At 37.1% G+C, this 20,817-nt stretch overlaps 3 protein-coding genes across 4 annotated transcripts; 2 read left to right on the top strand and 1 right to left on the bottom strand.

Moving 5' to 3' along the window:
* The first annotated feature begins 6,216 nt into the window (after positions 1–6,216).
* LOC116125715 (pentatricopeptide repeat-containing protein At1g80150, mitochondrial) lies at positions 6,217–8,400 on the top strand. The gene has a single exon (XM_031411432.1). The coding sequence runs from the start codon at positions 6,817–6,819 to the stop codon at positions 8,029–8,031; it is 1,215 nt and encodes a 404-aa protein (XP_031267292.1). The 5' UTR covers positions 6,217–6,816; the 3' UTR covers positions 8,032–8,400.
* Positions 8,401–12,005: 3,605 nt separating this feature from the next.
* LOC116125714 (pentatricopeptide repeat-containing protein At1g52620-like) lies at positions 12,006–14,627 on the top strand. Its single transcript, XM_031411431.1, has one exon. The coding sequence runs from the start codon at positions 12,006–12,008 to the stop codon at positions 14,466–14,468; it is 2,463 nt and encodes an 820-aa protein (XP_031267291.1). The 3' UTR covers positions 14,469–14,627.
* Positions 14,628–15,041: 414 nt separating this feature from the next.
* Positions 15,042–16,569, bottom strand: LOC116125713 (EG45-like domain containing protein 2). Of its 2 annotated transcripts, XM_031411430.1 has the most exons (3): positions 16,253–16,554; positions 15,844–16,123; positions 15,048–15,740 (listed from the first exon to the last, which is right to left on the bottom strand). In XM_031411430.1, the coding sequence occupies exons 1-3, from the start codon at positions 16,356–16,358 to the stop codon at positions 15,734–15,736; spliced, it is 393 nt and encodes a 130-aa protein (XP_031267290.1). In that variant the 5' UTR covers positions 16,359–16,554; the 3' UTR covers positions 15,048–15,733. The 2 variants fall into 2 exon arrangements, with proteins under 2 accessions (XP_031267289.1, XP_031267290.1); XM_031411429.1 differs by having other exon boundaries at positions 15,042–16,123; positions 16,253–16,569.
* Positions 16,570–20,817: the final 4,248 nt, after the last annotated feature.

Genomic DNA, 20,817 nt, shown 5'->3' with positions numbered 1-20,817 from the left:
TGTGATGCATTGATTTTGAAGAGGGTTTTGCATGCACAAGTTGACTCTACCGAAGAACAAAAGGGAAATTTGTTCTAAACTCGTTGCACCATCAAAGGGAAGGTATGTTCAGTTATTATTGATAGTGGGAGTTGTACTAATGTAGCTTCCACCACCCTTGTTGAAAAATTGAAGCTTCCTACCCAAAACCATAGCCACCCTTACAAATTGCAGTGGTTGAGCAATAGGAGCACCATTAATGTTACCAAATAAGTAATAGTCCCCTTTTCCATATGTAAGAGATATGTGGATGAAGTGTTGTGTGATGTAATACCAATGGATGCTTGTAATTTGTTGCTAGGTAGACCTTGGCAATATGATAGGGAAGTTGTCCATGATGGGAGGAAGAACACTTACACTTTTAGGCTCAACAAGAAAACCATCACCTTAAGCCCTTTGCCACCCCATCAAACACTTTCCACACCTACACCAACCAAAACCGAAATCTCGCAAAAGAACCTATTGCTCAAATGGCAACCAAATAGAAAAGGCCATCACCAAACGCAAACCCATCCTAGCCTTGCTTATTGCCGAGAGAAGAGAAGTTGATGCAAGTACACCTCATCTCCTAGTCCAACCTTTACTACATGAGTATGAAGATGTTCCACCCGGGCTGCCACCTTTAAGGGGTATAGAACATCATATTGATTTGCTACCCGGGGCACCTTTACCAAACAAACCAGCCTATAGATGCAATCCAGAAGAGTCCAAGGAGTTGCAAAGGCAAGTGGATGAGCTAATGAGTCAAGGGTATGTGAGGGAGAACATGAGTCCTTGTTCGGTTCCAGCCCTCTTGGTACCAAAAAAGGATGGGAGTTTTCGGATGTGTGTGGATAGTAGGGCTATCAACAACATTACAATCAAGTATAGGTACCCTATACCAAGGCTTGATGACATGCTTGATGAGTTACATGGCTCTTGCATCTCCTCCAAGATTGACTTACGAAGTGGGTGCCATCAAATCCGAATGAGAGAAGGGGATGAGTGGAAAATAGCCTTCAAAACCAAAAGAGGGCTTTTTGAATGGATGGTCATGCCTTTCGGCCTCTCCAATGCTCCAAGCACCTTCATGAGGTTGATGAATGAGGTACTTAAACCTTTTATGGGCAGATTTGTTGTTGTTTATTTTGATGATATATTAGTGTATAGTCATAGTGAGGATGAGCATAAAAGCCATCTTAGGCAAGTGTTTGAAGTGTTGAGAAAACAAAAATTATATGCTAAGATGGAGAAATGTGAGTTTTTCATGGAGAGGGTAGTCTTCCTAGGCTATATAGTTTCGGGAGAGGGAATCATAGTTGATCAATCAAAGGTTGAAGCAATTAGAAGTTGGCCCGAACCTAAAACCATTAGTGAAGTAAGAAGTTTTCATGGTTTAGCCTCATTTTATAAGAGATTTGTACCCAACTTTAGTACCCTAATGTCACCAATCACCGAGCGCTTAAAAAAAGGGAATTTTGAGTGGACAAAGGAGGCAAAAGATGCTTTTGAAGTGATTAAAAAGAAACTTTGTGAAGCACCCATTCTAGCTCTACCCGATTTCCCTAAGGTGTTTGAAGTGGAGTGTGATGCTAGTGGAGTTGGGATAGGGGCAGTCCTTACTCAAGATAAAAGGCCATTAGCATATTTTAGTGAGAAACTCAATGATTCTAGGAAGAAATATAGCACTTATGATAAAGAGTTCTATGCCATTATTAGAGCCTTAGATCATTGGAGTCATTATTAGAGGCCTAAACAATTTGTGTTGCATTCGGATCACCAAGCTCTCACGTTTATTAATGGGCAACATAAGCTGAACTCAAGGCATGCCGAATGGGTTGAGTTCCTTCAATCCTTTTCATTTGTGTCAAAGTACAAGCATGGAAGTACTAATGTAGTTGCAGATGCATTGTCAAGGAGGTACTCCATCCTTTCCATTTTGGATGCAAGAGTACTTGGGTTTACCATGATGAGGGAGCATTACAAAAAAGATGAACAAATGGCCGAAATTATGGCTAAGTGTTCAAGGGGGAGCTTTGAGGATTATGTGGTTCAAGAGGGATTTTTGTTTAAGGGAAACAGGTTGTGTGTACCTCAAGGGAGTTTTAGAGAATTACTTGTGAGAGAGGTGCATGAAGGGGGGCTTGCGGGTCATTTTGGGGTTACCAAAACCTTGGAGATTCTTAAGGATAATTTCTTTTGGCCTAAGATGATTGGGAATGTCCAATCCATAGTAGCAAGATGTGGGGTATGTCATAGAGCTAAAAGCCATTTCAAGCTGAGGATGTACACTCCATTGCCCATTCCTAACCAACCGTGGGAAGACTTGAGCATGGACTTCATTGTGGCATTACCAAGAACCCAAAGAGGTAAAGATTCCATAATGGTTGTTGTTGATAGATTCTCTAAGATGGCACATTTCATTGCATGCAACAAAACCAGTGATGCATCACATGTGACTGAATTATTCTTCAAAGAAATTGTGAGGTTGCATGGTGTACCATGGAGCATAGTGTCAGATAGGGATACAAAATTTCTTAGCCATTTTTGGAGGTCTTTGTGGAGTAGATTGGGTACCAAACTTTTGTTTAGCACTTCCCATCACCCCCAAACTGATGGTCAAACCGAAGTCACCAATAAAACCCTAGGAACCATCCTTAGAACCTTGGTGAGCAAGAGTTTGAGAGATTGGGACAACAAGTTAGCCCATGCCGAATTTGCCTATAATAGGTCCCCTAGTGCTACCACTAACCATTCTCCTTTTGAAGTTTTTTATGGCCTTAATCCTTAGGGGTGGAAAATAAAGACCGAAAACCGAACCGAATAGAAAACCGGACCGAAAACTGAACCGAAAATTCAGTATTTCTAAAATCTGGTTTGGTTTTCAGTTTAAAAAATTCATAAACCGATTAATCGGTTCGGTTTTCGATTTACAAGTATTTTTAAACCGGTTAACCGAAACCGAACTATAAAACCGGTTTCAAAAATAAATAATACATATTATTATAATTAAGCCCACCGCCACTTTTCTCTTTCATCTATCTTTTCCATCATTTTCAATCTTTTCCTCACTTTTCTCTTTCATCTTTCTCCGTCACTTCTCTCTTTCAACTTCCTTTTTCATCATATCTTCTCCTTTACTTTTCTCTTTCATCTTCATCTTCTTCTTCTCCCTTTCTTCTTTTCACTTTTCACCTTTTTTTCGTCTTCTTTTCCATCTCTTCTCCTTCAGTTTTCTCAGTCTCATTCTCTCTTAGTCTCTGTCTCTCACTCTCACTCTCACTCTCGCGCTCAGTCTTATTCTCTATCTCTCACTCTCTGTCAGACTCTCATTGTCTCTCCGTTTTCAGATCTACGTTCTCACGTCATCGTCGCTCAGCTGCAGTCGCCGTCGTCATCTGTTGTCGGTGGGTTTTTAGATCTGTGTTGTCACGTTTTCAGATCTGGGGTTTGACATTGAAGATTTTGGTTTTAATTCTTGTATATGTACTGATGGTGATGGCTATGTATTTGTTAGTTAGAACTTAGAATGAATGATTTAGAACTACAAGTTTTTTGTGTTACTTCATCAATAAATGAATAATGATTTTGGAGTTGAGAATCAATTGTTATTTGGTTAGAAATGACTCAGTTGTTTGATTTTGGATCTTGGTGTTCAACGTCATTAAACCTGGAAAAAAAAAATAAAAAGGACTGAATTGGGCAAAAAAATGCAGCCCATAATGGTGACCGAATTGGGCCAAAAAAGACAGCCCATCGTAAATTTTAATTAACCGGTTTATAAACCGATTAACCGATTAACCGAACCAAATTTTTGGTTTGGTTTATTACCGGTTTATAATCGAATAGGATCGGTTTCGGTTCAATTTATTTTTAGAACCGAAAATCGGTTTGGTTCAAACAACAGGTTAACCGGTCCGGTTAACCGGATTTTTCCACCCCTATTAATCCTATCACTCCTATAGAACTTAGTATCCTACCCCTTGATATCCAATTGAGCCTTGATGCTAAGGAGATGGCCAAGTCCATGAAGAAGCTACATGAAACAATTACGGCCCAAATAGCCAAATCCAATGAGGCCTATCTAAAGAAAGCCAACAAACATAGGAAACCCACCATTTTCCAACCGGGTGATCTTGTATGGGTTCATTTGAGAAATGAGAGATTTCCTTCCAAGAGGAAAAGCAAGTTGGTACCTAGGGCCGATGGTCCCTTTGAAGTCCTTAAAAGAGTTGGGGATAATGCATATAAAATTGATTTACCCTCTGAATTTGGCAATGTTTCGGCTACTTTTAACATTGGGGACTTGTCTCCATACTTGGAGGATGGAATACTTTTGGATTTGAGGACAAATCCTTCTCAACCCGGGGAGGATGATGAGAATCCAAGCCCATCATGTTCATCACAAATGCCAGGAACTTCAATGAAGACTCAAGGGCAACATGAAGAACAACATTCGGCCCAAGCAACCCAAACACTCAAGGAAGCTCACAAAATTGTCTAAGAGGTCTTAAGGGTCCAAGGAATAGCTCAAGTCCTATTTTGTGGCCCAAACCATGAAAAACAAGTGGGGACAAGTTACCTTGGTCCAAGCCCAAGTTTTGGATGTCATTTGATTCAAATTGTGGAGAGAAATCCCTAAAATTATTATTAAGGACATAGGTCCTTAAATTAGGGAAAGGTTGTCCATGGCATTAAATGGGTATGGCTTGCTTTTGACTTGTATGGTGGAGAATTATTGTTTACTAAATTTTCATGTATTATTTTAATGTTTCCATCATGTAATTTTGCTAGGGTAAATCCCTTAATTTTGTAAAGCCTATTTAAAGGCCACTTGATCATATTTTGGAGTGACATTGAATATTGAAGTGAATAGTACTTTTGCCTTGATAAATTGTTTTCTCTTGCTTTCCTTTACCCAAGTTCGGCCAAACTTGGTGGTGGAGTGTCTTTCAAGTTGGTGGAGTTTCCTTTAAGCTTGATTGATCCCTTGGCCATCTCTTTTGTAAGTTATTTTTCCTTTTGCTACAATTTACCTCTTTTCCAGATTTTGTTTGCATGGTGTGTGAGTCCGTTTGTGGTGTATTTGAACAAGAGTGCCTTTGTGTTGATTGGAGTTTGATACAAGGAGTTGTTCTAAGTTGTCATAATAGTTGTGTGTGTATGGAGGGTGATAGGCAAATGGTCTTAAGGAGTTGGAAGAAAGACTAGCCTAAGTGGAGTTGGAATTGGTTGAATTAGGGTGGTATATGAATTGTGGTTGTAAGAATTCATATCACATGGCAAGATTGTGAGTGATTAGGCCAGATCTAGTCTTGAATTGAGCATGGCTAGGCCATCTTTGCCAGAGAAGAAGAGACAACTTGACCTCCGAATCGCATACGTCCATTGCCTCATTCTCCTCCACATCTGTTTGTTCGTTGCCAAGATGAAGGGTTTGTTTTTGTATTTATTTTCATGGATTTTATGGGTGATTTTGTATCTTCTTTTTCTTATGTTTTGTTTATTATGAATTTATGTTCATGGTGTTGAGGTGGAGGAAATTTTTTGATGGAATTAGAAGTGAATATTTCTGTAGACCAAATTCTGGGTTGTTTGGAAGACGTATGTGAACCAAATTTTGGGTTGAAAATTTGTGAAGAGAGAAATCCTTTGCTCTTTTTCCTTTTTTTGTTCCAATTCTCTCCCTCTACTTTATTTGATTGTTGTTGTGTATAACTACCTAGTCGCCGGCGATTGCCCATCATTTACAACCTTCTCGTAGCCAACTCACCCACCACTTATTTAGACGAAATTCCTCACCCAAACTAAATTCTGGTTTTTCAGAAGAGTTATTTTAAGCAAAATCTGGATTGTAGGAAAGGTTAATGTGAAGTAATTTCCTAGTTGTATTGAAGAATTATGAAAAACAAATTTGGTCTTAGAGAAGAATTATTTATAATCTTTTTATATGGAAGAATTATGTAAAATTTTTATTGTATGAAAGATTTAAGTTTAATTTTTTTATTCATAATATTCATATGATATTAAATTATTTATATATTGGCAGATTTATTAATTAACACAACACATATATATATATTGTGTGAACTGACAAAAATACCCTTTTTACTGTTAAAATTAACGTAATAGGTGGGAAAGTGCCGTCTTAAAACTTGATTGGTGCGAAAGTGTCATTTCGCCAAAGCCTGGGTGGGCAAATCCGTTGTCCCTCTTAACAAACTAAAGACCCACGAAAAACCTAAACCTGAACCCCACTGAAACCGCCCTTAGAAGTTAGAACCAACATCTCCAAGCTAATGGATGCGCTCTTTCTCCATGATCCGCTCTCCTTATCTCTCTTGGTAACATCTTTGTCTCTCAATTTTCACTCTGTTAGCTACCCAAATTAGTAGCTAATTCATAGTCGTTAATTTGACGAACACTACTATATGCTGTTTCATCTTTTGGTGTTTGGCATTGTCTAAATTTTTACTGTTGATTTTGAAGTGTTTCTGTTGTTGGTTTCTTCATTTTGTGTAATGGGTATTGAAGATTTGCGCAAGATAGTTGCTTCATTTACCGTTTCTTTTTATGGGCATGTTTCTGTTTGATAAAAGTCTTCTGATATTTTCGGATTTATTCAAGATAATGATTCTAGTGATGGTTTTGGATTTGGGGTATGCTTCGTAATAAGTGGTGATGTGTATGGTTTTGTTCTGTTGTTATGTTAGATGGGCTGTCAAGATAGTCTCTTTAGAGTACAGAGTTTGGATTTTGTTATATGGGTATGTTTCAATTTGAGGCAAATCCCAGAACATGCTATCTGTGCGACCCATTCGCAGATTTTGCAATTCTGCTGCTGCCGTTGCATCAACCAATCCTCGTGCAGTTGCATTGAATAACATTCAAAATCCCAAGCCTTTGGTAGATAAACCCTTGGAAGAACCTGCCCTTGTCAGGCTTAAAGCTGAGAGAGACCCTGAAAAGTTGTTTCAGCTTTTTAAGGCTAATGCGCACAATAGACTTGTTATTGAGAATAAGTTTGCTTTTGAAGACACTGTTTGTCGGTTAGCTGGGGCACGTCGGTTTGATTACATTGAGCATTTGCTTGAGCACCAAAAGAGTTTGCCGCAAGGTAGACGTGAAGGGTTCATCGTAAGGATTATCATGTTGTATGGGAAGGCTGGGATGACTAAGCAAGCGGTTGATACTTTTTATGACATGCATTTGTATGGGTGTAAGAGGACGGTTAAATCTTTTAATGCTGCACTTAAAGTTTTGTCACAAAGCCGAAATCTAGAAGCAATCCAGACATTTCTTCTAAATGTTCCACAACAATTTCATATTATGTTGGATATATTTTCGGTTAATATTGTTATTAAGGTTTTTTGTGAAATGGGTATATTGAATAAAGCATATTTAATCATGGTAGAGATGGAAAAGATGGGGATAAAACCAGATGTTGTTACATACACAACGCTTATATCAGCCTTCTATAAGAATAATCGGGTGGAGATTGGTAATGGGTTGTGGAACCTTATGTTGCGGAAGGGGTGTTTACCCAATCTTGCAACTTTTAATGTAAGGATTCAGTATTTGGTTAACCGGAGACAATCATGGCAGGCCAATAGTTTGATGCGTTTGATGCAACATCTTCGGATAATGCCTGATGAGGTTACTTATAATTTGGTTATTAAAGGGTTTTGCCAGGCTGGGTATTTGGAGATGGCCAAGAGGGTTTATTCTGCTATGCATGGTAGGGGATATAAACCTAATGTTAAGATTTACCAAACAATGATTCATTATCTTTGCAAGGGAGGAGAGTTTGATTTGGCATATACAATGTGTAAAGATTGCATGAAGAAGAGCTGGTTCCCAAATGTTGATACAATTTATACATTACTTGAAGGCCTTAAGAAGAATAAGCAGCTAGAAAAGGCTAAGATGATCTTGTCGTTGGCTCGCAAAAGAGTGCCACCTTTTTCGTCATATCAATTAAGTTCTTTGCAATCTATTTTTTCAAGGAGTTGACTTCAAATTGACTAATGGCTTGGATCATTTAATTAATGTGATAGTGGAGTTTACGGTACTTATTCTTTTCATTTGAGTCATTGTAAATTGTCAAAAATTAAATGGACATCAGATTATATTGGCAAACATCTGGCCACAGATTAAATTGTACCACCTCAATAAAGTTCGCTGTGAAATGAAAGTTATAGTGGACAGGGGTGACCCCAAATTCTTGTAAGTCATAGTGCATGTTTTCTCTCTCCCTCTTCTACAAATGGTTTACCATTCTTCGCACAATGGACACATATTATTTCAAAATTTTCAACGTTTCTCTATATTTAAACTTTAAAGTGCTAATTCTACCTCTTACTATCTAGTTTGCAATCCATCCTTTGTGCAAGAATTAAATGTGCATGTCCATGGTTGTTCTTAATCTTAACTTTTATAAGCTATTATTTCATGTCATTCTATATTTCTGTTGTGCATGTGCATTTTCATATGTTCATGATTTATCTATTCCTATACTGTAATATTCTTCCCATCTTTTATGCGGAGGGGCCAAGTTTCCTATAGTATGTGTGATTATGAAAGTGTGTTCCTAGTTTTATATGCTGATAGTTTCTGAGTTTTACCGTGTCCCATTCAGTGTTTCTACTTTAGTGATGAGGAACGTAATGACAGTGAGAAGGAGGCAAACTCTTCTATGTTATATAGGAAAATGCTAAATAAGTGAGTATTACATATTTTTGCATTATTTTAAGGTCAAATATACTTGTTTGACTGTTATTTATTTTAGATGGTTTGGTGGCAGTATGCTAAATGCCTCTATATCATGGACGAAAACTTAATAGAGTGAAAGTCATGATTATCGATATGGGTGGTTGGCTGGCCAGGAATAGTTTTCTTTCTTTTTCCTACAAATCTGAAAACTCAATGGGTGCATTTCATCTCAATGATGTTATCAATGTTTGTTAAGTTGGTAACTTTGATCATCCTGATACGATTTCGTGGCAGTGTAGGAATATATAGCCATGTGAAATTCAATACTCAATTCTGTTAGGATACCTTACATTGTGTATGGCAGGGGTGTTCACTTTTATGTAGTTTACTTTGTGGGGTTATGAAAGTTGGCTAGTACCACTGTTTTGTGTTTATAGTTCGGTAGTAACCATACTGTTGAAATCATGCTTAAGAATGGAATTTTACAGCAATTTGATATGCCCAAAGACTCCCTGCCTTATCAGCCGGGCTAATGGAAGCATGTTTATCAAAATTTGTTGCTAATGATATAGTGGATTGCAATGGATGGAGACCAGGAACTTGGCAGTTTGATTGGTGTGATTGAATGCATACTTGAATCCTTATTTGTTCTTGAAGTGCACCACTACGCAGCTGAAGTGACAGTACCTTACTTTTTGTCTGTGCTTTCCCATGGAGGTTAGAAGTTTTCAAGCCAACCTCTGCCTTGTCTGGGAAGAGTTCATAGGAGATAGGGCTCGAGAAAGAAACTCCCTCTAAGAGTGCTGCTGCCTGTTGGAAAACTATTTTAGGAACTTTTAACTTCCAGAGTGCTCTTGACTCTTGCCTGTGTGGAGGACTACTTTAAAAACCTTAAACAGTATATTTTGTGACTGAAAGTGCTTGAGAATGACTAGTACTGGTCCATTGTTCATAAGCTTATTTGTAGCTCCAAGTTGGGGCCAGAAAAATACAAGGCGGACAAAATTATTCAGGCTGTGCTGTAGATGGGATTCAGGACTTCTAAACATCATGAAAAATTGTTAATCAATGTGTATAGATCAACTGGTTGTGGATCCTGAAGACAGCTCTTAAGTTTTGACACTGAGATGAATAGAATACTTGTAGCTATGAGTTTTCTGACACACAGATGAAAAGAAATACTTTTAGCTCGACTTTTGATTCAGATGAATTGAATACATTTACTTGGCTTGCTTACAGAATAGACATTATTTGGAATACCAATCTCATTGAATCAGAAATATTTTTTTTCTGTTTGCGCCTATGTCTCGGCATGTTTAAGATTTAACTATTTTGCTCAGCTTCAAGTTCAATACAAGTATGCAATGCATGTGAACTTAGCAGATAAATTTCTGTATATGGAAATACGATAATGGAACCCACTTCCCTTATCTAAGGTTTTGGGCATAGCCAAAGCCAAATGTGAAATGTACTTTGTGTTGTCAATCTGTTGCACTTTTCTTACTCTTCTTGTTCCGTGTGCTGTGTTTTTATTTTCTTATAAAGAAGCTCCGGATAGGTGGGACTGGGTTCCCACATTCTCTGAAGAGTATTATCAGCTATGGCACTGGAAATTGTATCTACGCCCACCTTGCATGGTGCATGTTAGGATTATGGTAAATTAAATTGCAAAATTTAAAATTCTTATAATGATAAGATTACATTTGGTAATGATTTTATAGCTAACATCATGGCTATACGAAATCAAATTACAATTAAATTATGGATGTAATAAAAAATTGGGGTGTGCAAAAGAATCGATCGGAATTGGAACCGGCGAGTACTCAGGGTTCCGGTTTCAGTTCCTACCTACAATCAGCCCTCATAGGATCGGTAAATCGGAACCAGTACTGTGTGGTTTTGGTTTCTGTTCCACCAGTGTAGGAATTGGAAACGAAATCGAAACTGAGCCCCAGGTAGGAATCGGGACCGAACTATGATTTTTGTAAACTTTTGGGTGTATTTGTAATTTTTGGGAATATTAGGGGGTAATGAATTTTTCGGTACCCAGACCTGGAACTTGAGTTTCAGGTTCCAGTTCCAGGCTTTTAGGAACTGGAACCGGTTGATTACAGTTTCGATTCCAAATTCTAAGAACTGGCTAGTTCTGGTTCTGGTTCCCGTTCCATGAGATTTTGGTAGGTGCTTGGACCCACCTACCCCTAAAAAAAAAACATTTAGAGGGCATTCGATTAAGAGAATGTTGTATTACTAGAAATGTTATAGTAATGAAAAGATAGATTACTTTAAAGATTATTGGGAATGTTATATAAAATGTGTTTGGTTAAATTGGAATAAATTGGTAGGTATGTTACATAGATTACTGAATTGCCCTTTTTTTTTAATATTATTATTTAAATCATTTTTTTAACCCCCTACATTTGAGAATTTAGCTAAACACCCCAACAATAAAAATTTAAAAATTAACAAAAAAACCCCAACCACCAAGAGCATAACCGACCACCGGCCACCATTGCTAGTCGATAGTCGACAGTTGCCGAAACCGTACACGACCAGTTGGATATGGCCGGTTGTGCTCTGATCTAACGACTTCCGGCCACATCTGCGATAGGATAGATCTGGCCAGAAATGACCAAAATAAATTTGGCTGTTTTCGGATAAATCCACAACAATCTGGTCGTTTCCAGCCATTAACTAGTCGGAGGTGGCCAGATCGCTGCACAGTCGGTCATATCCGACCAGTTGTATGCCATTTCGGTGATGTCCCTTGGTGGCCGATGGCTGGCGATGGTGGCCAGGTTTGACATTCTTATAAATTGTTTTAAATAAAAGGCTATTCTTGTCCAAAAGTTTTGTGTATAAGGTTAAAATAATATATAAATATTCTTGTAAATTGTTTTCAAAATAAGGGCATTCTTGTCTAAAAAATTTAATGATTACGGATAAAATTATAACAAAAATAAGTTTACAAATAATAAAATAATACTAAAAAAAATTATGATATTCAGATTACTATCTATATGATTAATAAGAATCACTATTTATTTTGAAAGATTATTAAAATTTTATATTACTTAATAACAAAATCATGATAACGCTAAATAATATAAGATTATACAGTATTACTGAAGTAATCCCGCGTAGTTCCCAATCAAACCGCACCCTAATTAGTATTACTCTTGGTTTGGTTGATGACATTCATCTCTATAGGACTCTAATCTTACACTATTATCACTTCATGTGAGCGAAACTCCTCTTTAATCTCTCTTTCTCGCATGTCTAAGACTCTTTTGTCTCGCATTAAACCTGTTCACAGTCGGAAACCCACTTCTCTTTCACCCTTTCGCCTTACTCCCCGCCTCAAGGAACTCGTCAATGAAACCATTGAAATCCTCAAAACCCACCCACAGTATGACCAGTTGCTTGAAAATCGTTTCGCCGATGAAGAAACCCAAGTTTCAGAGGTTGCCCATTTCGTTTTTGACAAAATTCATGATGTGGAACTGGGTGTCAAGTTTTTTGATTGGCTTTCTAAACAACCCAAGAGCTCTTCTTCTCTAAATGAGTTTGCTTGTTCTTCGTTTTTGAAGCTTTTAGCCAGGTTTAGAGTGTTTTCAGAGATTGAGTTGGTGTTGAATAGTATGAGGTTAGAAGGTATAAAGCCAACCCATGAAGCGTTGAGTTTTGTTGTACGGGCTTATGCGTGTTCTGGGTTAGTTGATAAAGCCTCTGAGTTGTATGATTACGTCATTGAATTACATAATTGTGGTCCTGATGTTTTTACTTGTAATTCATTGCTTGATTTGTTAGTGAAGTGTAAAAAATTTAAACTTGCTCGTAAATTGTATGATGAAATGTGTAAAAGAGAGGATGGTTTGGATAATTATACTACTTGTATCATGGTGAGGGGTTTGTGTAAAGAAGGGAAGGTTGAAGAGGGTAAAATGTTGATTGAGGAGAGGTTTGGAAAGGGATGTATACCTAATATTGTATTTTATAATACACTCATAGATGGGTATTGCAAGAGAGGTGATGTTGAAAGTGCTAGTTTGCTTTTAAGGGAGTTGAAGTTGAAGGGGTTCTTGCCTACACTGGAGACTTATGGAGCAGTGTTATACGGGTTTTGCAAGGATGGGAATTTCAAGGCAATTGATAAACTTTTGATGGAAATGAAAGAGAGGGGTTTGACTGCTAACGTTCGAGTTTATAATAATATAGTTGATGCTAGAATTAAGCATGGTTTTAAGGTTAAAGTAGTAGAGACTGTTCAGTGGATGATGGACAATGGTTGTGAGCCTGATATGGTTTCCATTAATACTTTGATTTGTGGCTTGTGTAGGGATGGGAGAGTTGAGGAGGCTAGTCAACTAATAAAACAGGCAATGGAAAGAGGATTAGAGCCGAACAAGTTCAGTTATACTCCTATTATACATGTCTGCTGTAAACAAGGGGAATATATTAGGGCCTTAAATTTGCTTATTGAGATGATAGAAAGAGGACATAAACCTGATTTGGTCACTTACGGATCTCTTATTCATGGACTTGTTACTGCAGGGGAGGCGGATGTTGCTATGACTGTTAGAGATAAAATGATGCAGAGGGGAGTGTTGCCTGATGCTGGTATTTACAATGTTTTGATGAGTGGACTTTGCAAGAAAGGGAGGCTTCCTGCTGCGAAGATCCTGCTTGGTGAGATGCTTGACCACAACATACTACCTGATGCTTTTGTTTATGCAACTCTAATAGATGGCTTCATCAGGAATGGTGATCTTGATGAGGCGAAGAAACTTTTTGAGCTGACAATTGCTAAGGGAATGGATCCTGGTGTTGTGGGATATAATGCCATGATAAAGGGTTACTGTAAATTTGGATTGATGAATGATGCACTGTCATGTCTGAATAAAATGACTCAGAAGCATCATGCCCCAGATGAGTTCACTTTTTCGACAATTATTGATGGCTATGTAAAACAGCATGACTTATCAAGTGCTCTGAGGATGTTTGGAAAGATGGTGAAACAGAAATGCAAACCAAATGTTGTCACATACACTGCTTTAATTAATGGGTTTTGCCGCATTGGAGATTCTGATAGGGCTGAGCGAACTTTCAAAGCGATGCAGTCTTGTGGTTTGGTGCCCAATGTAGTCACATACACTATAATTATTGGGAGCTTTTGTAAGCAGGGAAGAGTTGCAAAAGCTACTTCCTTTTTTGAACTAATGCTGATGAACAAATGCATTCCCAATGATGTTACCTTCAATTATTTGGTAAATGGCTTCACAAATAATGCACCCAATGTTGTTTCCACCAATGAGTCTGAGGATGACAATAAGCCTATATTTCTGGAATTCTTTGGAAGGATGATATCAGATGGCTGGGGTCATAAGGCTGCCGCCTATAATGCCATCCTCATCTGCCTTTGCTGCCATGGAATGGTTAAAACTGCTTTGCAATTGCATGATAAAATGGTTATTAAGGGCTTTCTTCAGGATCCCGTATCTTTTGCTGCCCTGCTTTTTGGTGTTTGTTTGGAAGGAAGGTCAAAGGAATGGAAAAACATTATACCCTGTAATTTGAATGAACAGGAACTCCAAATTGCTGTCAAGTATTTACAGAGTTTAAAGCAGTATCTGCTCCGAGGAATGACTTCCGAAGTTGCACTTTGTTTCCATAATTTAGTGGAAGACCTCAAGTCTCGGGACCAGAAACTTGACAATTACAAGGTCTCTGTAAGATAGGATAGGGGGCAAATGTAAAAAACTGATCTGGGTTCTGAGAAAACAAAAGAATATCTGATGTTGGGCGTGCAAGTCAGCCTCCCTTGAAAAGCTTAATGTCTCTTTCATTATTCCTCAGCATGGTTACTTTCTTGATTAGGGTATGCGGATGAATGCTTTGAACACTTTGTTGTCTTCTGACCCAACAGATGGCCCTGAAGAATGAGGAACTATTACATATCTGTAGTTTTTTGCATAAATCATGGTAGGTAATTATCATTTGTTTAACACTATACATTCAAAGAATCTGCAATATCACCCTTGTGTTAACGGGCTAGTCTTGATATATGATGCTAGACCGGCAGTTCAATGCGACATGTATATTAGCTGTAATTTTGTTGCATCACAGAGATCGTGTAGACTACTTGCAGTATACTGAACAGGACATGGGTCTTCTTATGGAGGTATGTACCAGGATTTCATTCTTACGTTCTTGTATTTCTGTGATTGTGAAAATGTTTATGATGTGATCTGTTGCACTTTAGGAAAGAAGTGGCTCCTTATTAGGGTTCAGGTGCTTCACTTCATCTGTTGTAATACTGTCTGAATCAAATGATGGTTACAAGTATGTTTATTTGCTTACCTGCCATCTAAGTGGAATATATACAAGAATAATTTATTGGATTGGCAAGTTGCTGAAAATAGATTAATACTGTCGGCAAATAATATATGTGGTTCCTTTCATATAAGATTAAGCGTTTGCAAATCAGGGTTTTTCAACATGAATGAAACTATTTGGAGTTCATGATAAAGTTCTTCTCTGTAATCCGGAGCAGGTATCAAATTTTAACTTGGCTATGCAATGGTAGATTAAGCAGCTTTGGTAAATTAGGTAAAACATGGGCCTAGAATTTTCATTCTTTCAATTGCATTGTACAATTATAAATGAACGATTTGATGACTAGTGTGCAACTATGGCTGTTCTTTCTGACAGGTGTCCTTCAAGTACATCATATGTCTTTGAGGTTGCATAGCTTGAAAACTAACAACAATTACCCTATTACATGACAAAAGGAGAGTTGAATGTGATCTCATAGTTGACGTTGAACCTTAATACTCATCAATGACAACACTTGATTAAGTTACAGTACTATAACCTGTAGTTAATTGTTAAACTTATACAAATATGGAAACTAACCTCTTTATCACCCAATTCTATATATTATTTGATACTATCTACATGCAGAAGTTGGCATGGCATATCTGAAGTTGCCTGTAGTACCTGCTCAAATCCTGCAACAATTCATTAAAGGTCAAAGATGGAACAGCAGTATCGTCATTGTTAAACCCAAAGTAGATCTTGCTACGATAAAACGAAGATGAAAAGAGGACATACTGTGTATATTCGACATTGATTTTTCTTCCATTATGGTTGGAAATGGCTGCAAAGGCATCGGTAGACAGTTGGATCGTAGATGGGCAGGGTGCCTTTGTGCAGAAATCCACCACCTTGACTTCAATGGTTTGCTGCTTGCATGGTCTATTGGCTCCACTTAGACATCTCAATCTATACCGCCTTCCACAAGCAGCTCCGTTATCCCACAACCCTTCACTCACCGCAACAAATAGCTTGCTTGGCGGGAACTGATCTTGTCTATTTCCATAACATCTGGTAGCTGCAGAAGATGGAAAATCACTATACATAAAAATAGAGAAAACTTATAAACTATGTTTTGTCATTTCAAACTGTTTGTAAACTTGATTTCTTTTCCAAGTTTATGAATGAAAAAGTGCAGTTTACTCACGTATATATGGCGGGTGATAAGATGTTGCGGTGCCAATATCCCCATAGACTACGGATGCTGTGCTGCTTGTTAAAGCTACCAGAATAGTCAAGACCAAGCGCCCCATCACAAGAGATGTCAGATGTAGATCCTGTTGAGGCCTGGCTTGCGTCAAATTTATAAATGAACAAACCGACTTACATTTTCTATCCTACAGGTAATTAGGTGCATCTTACGAAAGTAGGAATCGTGAGGCATCGACTAATGCAATTTCAGTTTTGGTTGTTTTGCCTTTAACATTTCATTTTCAGGTTACGTGCACTCTTTTACAAAAGTTCTTGTGTAATTGTTTCATATTGTTCCATTCCCTTGTGGGATTTTCCAAAGGGTAAATTGTATTGGAGGAGAGTGGCCATAATTTTTTTTCATGTCATGTATACTGAGTAAGCAATATGTATGTATGATCTATCGAAGATTTTTGACCAAGCAATATGTAATTTTAAATCATGTCATGCATACTGACTCAAAAAGTCAGACCTTTATGGAGTAATGGTTTCCAGTTCAATCATAGGAACAAAAGGGGATAATTTTTTCTTTCCCATTCAAATCATCACAAGCGAAGTGGTTGTCCTTTTTTCTTCTTGTTTTTAAGCTTTAAAAGGTTGTGTGTTGCATGTGATGGTTGCTACTTTAAGCATAGTGCTGATTTCATGTGAACATTTGGATTTGAGAATCTTAGTTAGTTCATTTTTAACGGAAACCGTGTCTTGGTCCGTGAGTTGCGCATTAGAAATGTAAAGCTGCGGTGCCCAAACTTTTATTGAGTCAAGATTGTATTTCAATTTGAGTAATATTAGACTCACAATTCAATCTTACAACCTTTTCTTATAACCTCAACGTGACAGTCAGCTCTCACTACACCTAAAACACTAAATGATTTTGACAAGACACGAACGATCATTTCTTAAGGATGAACAACTGTTCCTTTATAAATAATGGAACATAAGGAACAATTATTCTTTCATAAGGAATGATTGTTCCATTCATAAAGAACAATCATTCCTTATGAATGAATTCCTTATGAATGAACGGTCGTTCGTCCTAAGAAATGACCGTTCGTCTAAAGAAATGACCGTTCGTCTCTAAGGAACGAGCATTCATGTTTAATCAAAGTCATCAATTGACGTTGTAGTGTCAACTTTGTTATCAGGCTAAGATTGTGAGATTGTAACGTAAACGGAATATTTTTGTTTCAATTTTAGTTGAATAAGATGAATCTCCTATTCATTGTTTCTTTTGTTAAACCATTTTTAATGTTCAAATATTTGCCAAGAAATGTGGGTCCAAGCCCAACCAGAAGCCGAGGAGGCAAGTATGCATTGGATTTGGAGAGCAGAATCGCAATATNGCCTTCTCTTTATTCTTTATCCTAATGTCTTTTAGTGATTCTTTCATGGAGTATTGAACATCAAAAGGAACTTTTTTACAAGCACCAACATCCCCCTTTGTTCCAGCTAGATGTTGTTTCATTCTAAAAATACCTCCTCCTCTAGTTACTTTCCCACAGTGAAGACATCTTAATGTCTTCCTTCCATTTGGATCTACACCCTCAATAACATGTGCCCATGTTATATTAGTCCTACCTCTACTAGATTGTGAAGAAGACCCAGAGCCAGATGTTGCCATTATCTATTTTTAATCTTTATCTACCTATCACACAAGAAACAACAACAATTATCACTCGACTAATTGCAAGTTCACCGCTGTGTAATCTCAAGATAAATGCAACCAACAATTTTTAATCTTTTTCAAGATCATCTGTGAGTAAAATTTTTCGTATAATCAAAAGAATCAAATACAAAATAAATTGTTAATTGTTTTTATATGGCATATAAATGTAACATAAAACAAAACTTGTCATCACTCACAACCACAGCCATGAAAGAATATGATTACTACATAGCTTATGCTAACAGGAGCAAGCCTCAGAATGCAAAAAAACTATCATAACAACTATTAGGCTATCAGCTAAGGGAAGCTTTTTATGACCTGAAAATCTATACTAGCTAATCCAATTACTTAATCATCTATAGTCTCTCAGCAAAAGCAATTTTCATCTTTGTTTAAACTCTTGGTCATGTATCAGCATTTTCAAAAAAATATTGCAAACTCTACATCCAATCAGTGGTAGAGCATTGAACTTTTTGTAGTAGAATCAATCAAGGACTGATTTTTAACATCAATATCTAGTTCTACAAAAATTAAAAGATCCCAACAACTATAATATCTGGTTCTAATTATTTGTGGGGAACATATCACATATATAGTCCTTGAAACAATGGAGTTGAGACTTCAATTAACGTTGTCATTAATTCCATCCAGTTTGTTGTTACTTTCAAATGTTGCCGGGATTGTATCTGGATTTTCAATCTCGGCATACTGCATATTTAATTTGAAGCCGAGAATTTTAGTTATTTCATTGATCTCATTCTTCTTTGTTCTACAAGTGTGTTCACTATTTTCTTGAAGCAAGGGATTCATACAGATGTTTTAGATCATGTTGATTTACTCATATGATAAGATAGGAATCAAATTTAGAAACGTAACACATGAGTTAAGAGTCATGGAGAGTGACATTATTGATTAGGCTCTATTTGGTGCAATACTGCAATGCACTAATTAAATCCACTGCACTTTTTTTTTGTGCAAATATAATTGAATCAAAGCAGAACCATCCTCAAGATCATGTTAATACAACCACAACAACTCTATAGATTGAAAAATGAAAAGGGTGTTAACTTAAATGTAAAGGGAACGAGGAATGGCGTTACCTGGATCGACGAATAGAGCTATCGCCGTCGATTTCCAATGAGGGAGGAAGATGTCGTCGATTTTTGGCAAGGGAGGAAGAAGTCGTCGTTAATTTCTGACGAGTTCAGATGCGATTTGGGTGGGATTTCAAAGAGAATAGAAGACAGCCGAAACCGTGAGAATTTTTGTGAGAAAAACTGAAAGAGAAGAAGATGAGAAAGTTCTACAACGCTACGTGACAAAGAAGAAGAGAAGAAAGGCTGCGACGCTGCGTGACAGAGAAGAAAAGAAGAATGGGCTGCGTGAGAGAAGACGATGGTCGCATATTAGGGATTTAAATTGTGGACCGGTTTTTTCGTCGGTCCCACTCATATTATCCGGTTTTCAACCAGTTTAAAACGGCTCAATACATATTAGCGGGTTTGAGGGTAACTCGAACCGGACATGTGACCAGTTCACGGTCCAACCCGCTGGTCCAGTCTGGCTTTTAAAACAATGATTGTAAGTAAAACATTATTGTAAGGTTATATTCTTCAAAACGAACAAAATACACAAATAGAGGTTAAATGGTTAATGAACTAAAGGTGTCAGGCTAAATATGATTTCTTTATATTAAATAGTTGAAATTTTTATATATTTCTAAGTCTGAATCAGAAAAAAAATAATTAATTGAGCTAGATGAAATTACATCTTTTTTGGAATGTTTGAAATGGAATGCCATAATTTACAATCTTGTCGGACATTGATAAATCAGATGATCAAAACATCAAGCACCAACCGATCATCTATTACTCAAAACACCCAAGTAATTAGTAGAAAATTGTAACTTCCAACAAAAACCATAAATAAAACAATTAAAACATCTCACCATATCGATTAAGAATCCATACATGAAATAGGAAATAAAGCTTAATTAATTAGCGATATCAAGTTAACAACTTTGGTTACACCATAAGTCAGTATATGCATGCTACCTAACTATAAGTCAAAGAGATCTATGTTACTCTAGATTTTTTTTGTTATACTAAAAATAAAAATTCGATATGATAAAGCATTTCAGAACTACAAATGCAAAAGATCAGTATCACATTTCCAGAATCCACTGCCCTCTCATTACTCACCAAGGTTTGATAGGCCAAGTTCAAGCCAATAATATCCAAAATCCCATATACAAGTTATATCAAAACAAACAGTTATTTACCAACAAAATCTACACTACTATTACATTTAACTTTCAAAATACTGTGTTTAAATTAGAAGCATTAGAAGTGAAATCAAGAAGAAAACACCTAATAATTTTTTATTATTGTATTCTATATCATAGGTTACAGCAGTCTAGTTATATAGACTTTATTAGGATATCCTGATAACTCTTAGGTCTAGGATTATTGATAATCCGAGGATTATACTAGTTTATTTAAGCTTTTAGGCCGGATTTCAGATACTTCTTAGTTATTTTTGCTTGAATTGCTACTTAATTCCTTACATTTCGTGTTTCAGGTTAAAATGGAAATTTTGAGTGAATAAAGACAGATTTGGAGTTTCTGGACTCAGAAGCAAGCGGAGGGCAATTCTGTAATTTCAGAATTCTTCAGGAAGCTTCACCGCGGCGAAGGTTGTTCTTCTCCGCGACGAAATGAGCCAGTCACACACCAGATTCAACTCATTTGTCGTCGCGGCAAGATTCCTTCTTCGCCGCGGCGAAGTCTGCATTCTCCAGTTTTTGTAAAATGCACAGTTTCGTTTTTAGGCTAAGTTTTAGGATTTTGGGCGAG

Source organism: Pistacia vera, unplaced genomic scaffold (genome assembly GCF_008641045.1).
Source record: "Pistacia vera cultivar Batoury unplaced genomic scaffold, PisVer_v2 Contig17, whole genome shotgun sequence".
In the NCBI taxonomy this organism is placed as follows: domain Eukaryota; kingdom Viridiplantae; phylum Streptophyta; class Magnoliopsida; order Sapindales; family Anacardiaceae; genus Pistacia; species Pistacia vera.
Note: the sequence above shows the minus strand (reverse complement) of the source record. Positions and strands in the feature narration are given on the sequence as shown.

Coding starts and splice junctions, on each gene's coding strand:
- LOC116125713 (XM_031411429.1), bottom strand. CDS start 16,358: ATGGGGCGCTTGGTCTTGACTATTCTGGTAGCTTTAACAAGCAGCACA. Junction 16,124..16,252: donor TTATCACCCGCCATATATAC/GTGAGTAAACTG, acceptor CATCTTCTGCAG/CTACCAGATGTTATGGAAAT.
- LOC116125715 (XM_031411432.1), top strand. CDS start 6,817: ATGCTATCTGTGCGACCCATTCGCAGATTTTGCAATTCTGCTGCTGCC.
- LOC116125714 (XM_031411431.1), top strand. CDS start 12,006: ATGTCTAAGACTCTTTTGTCTCGCATTAAACCTGTTCACAGTCGGAAA.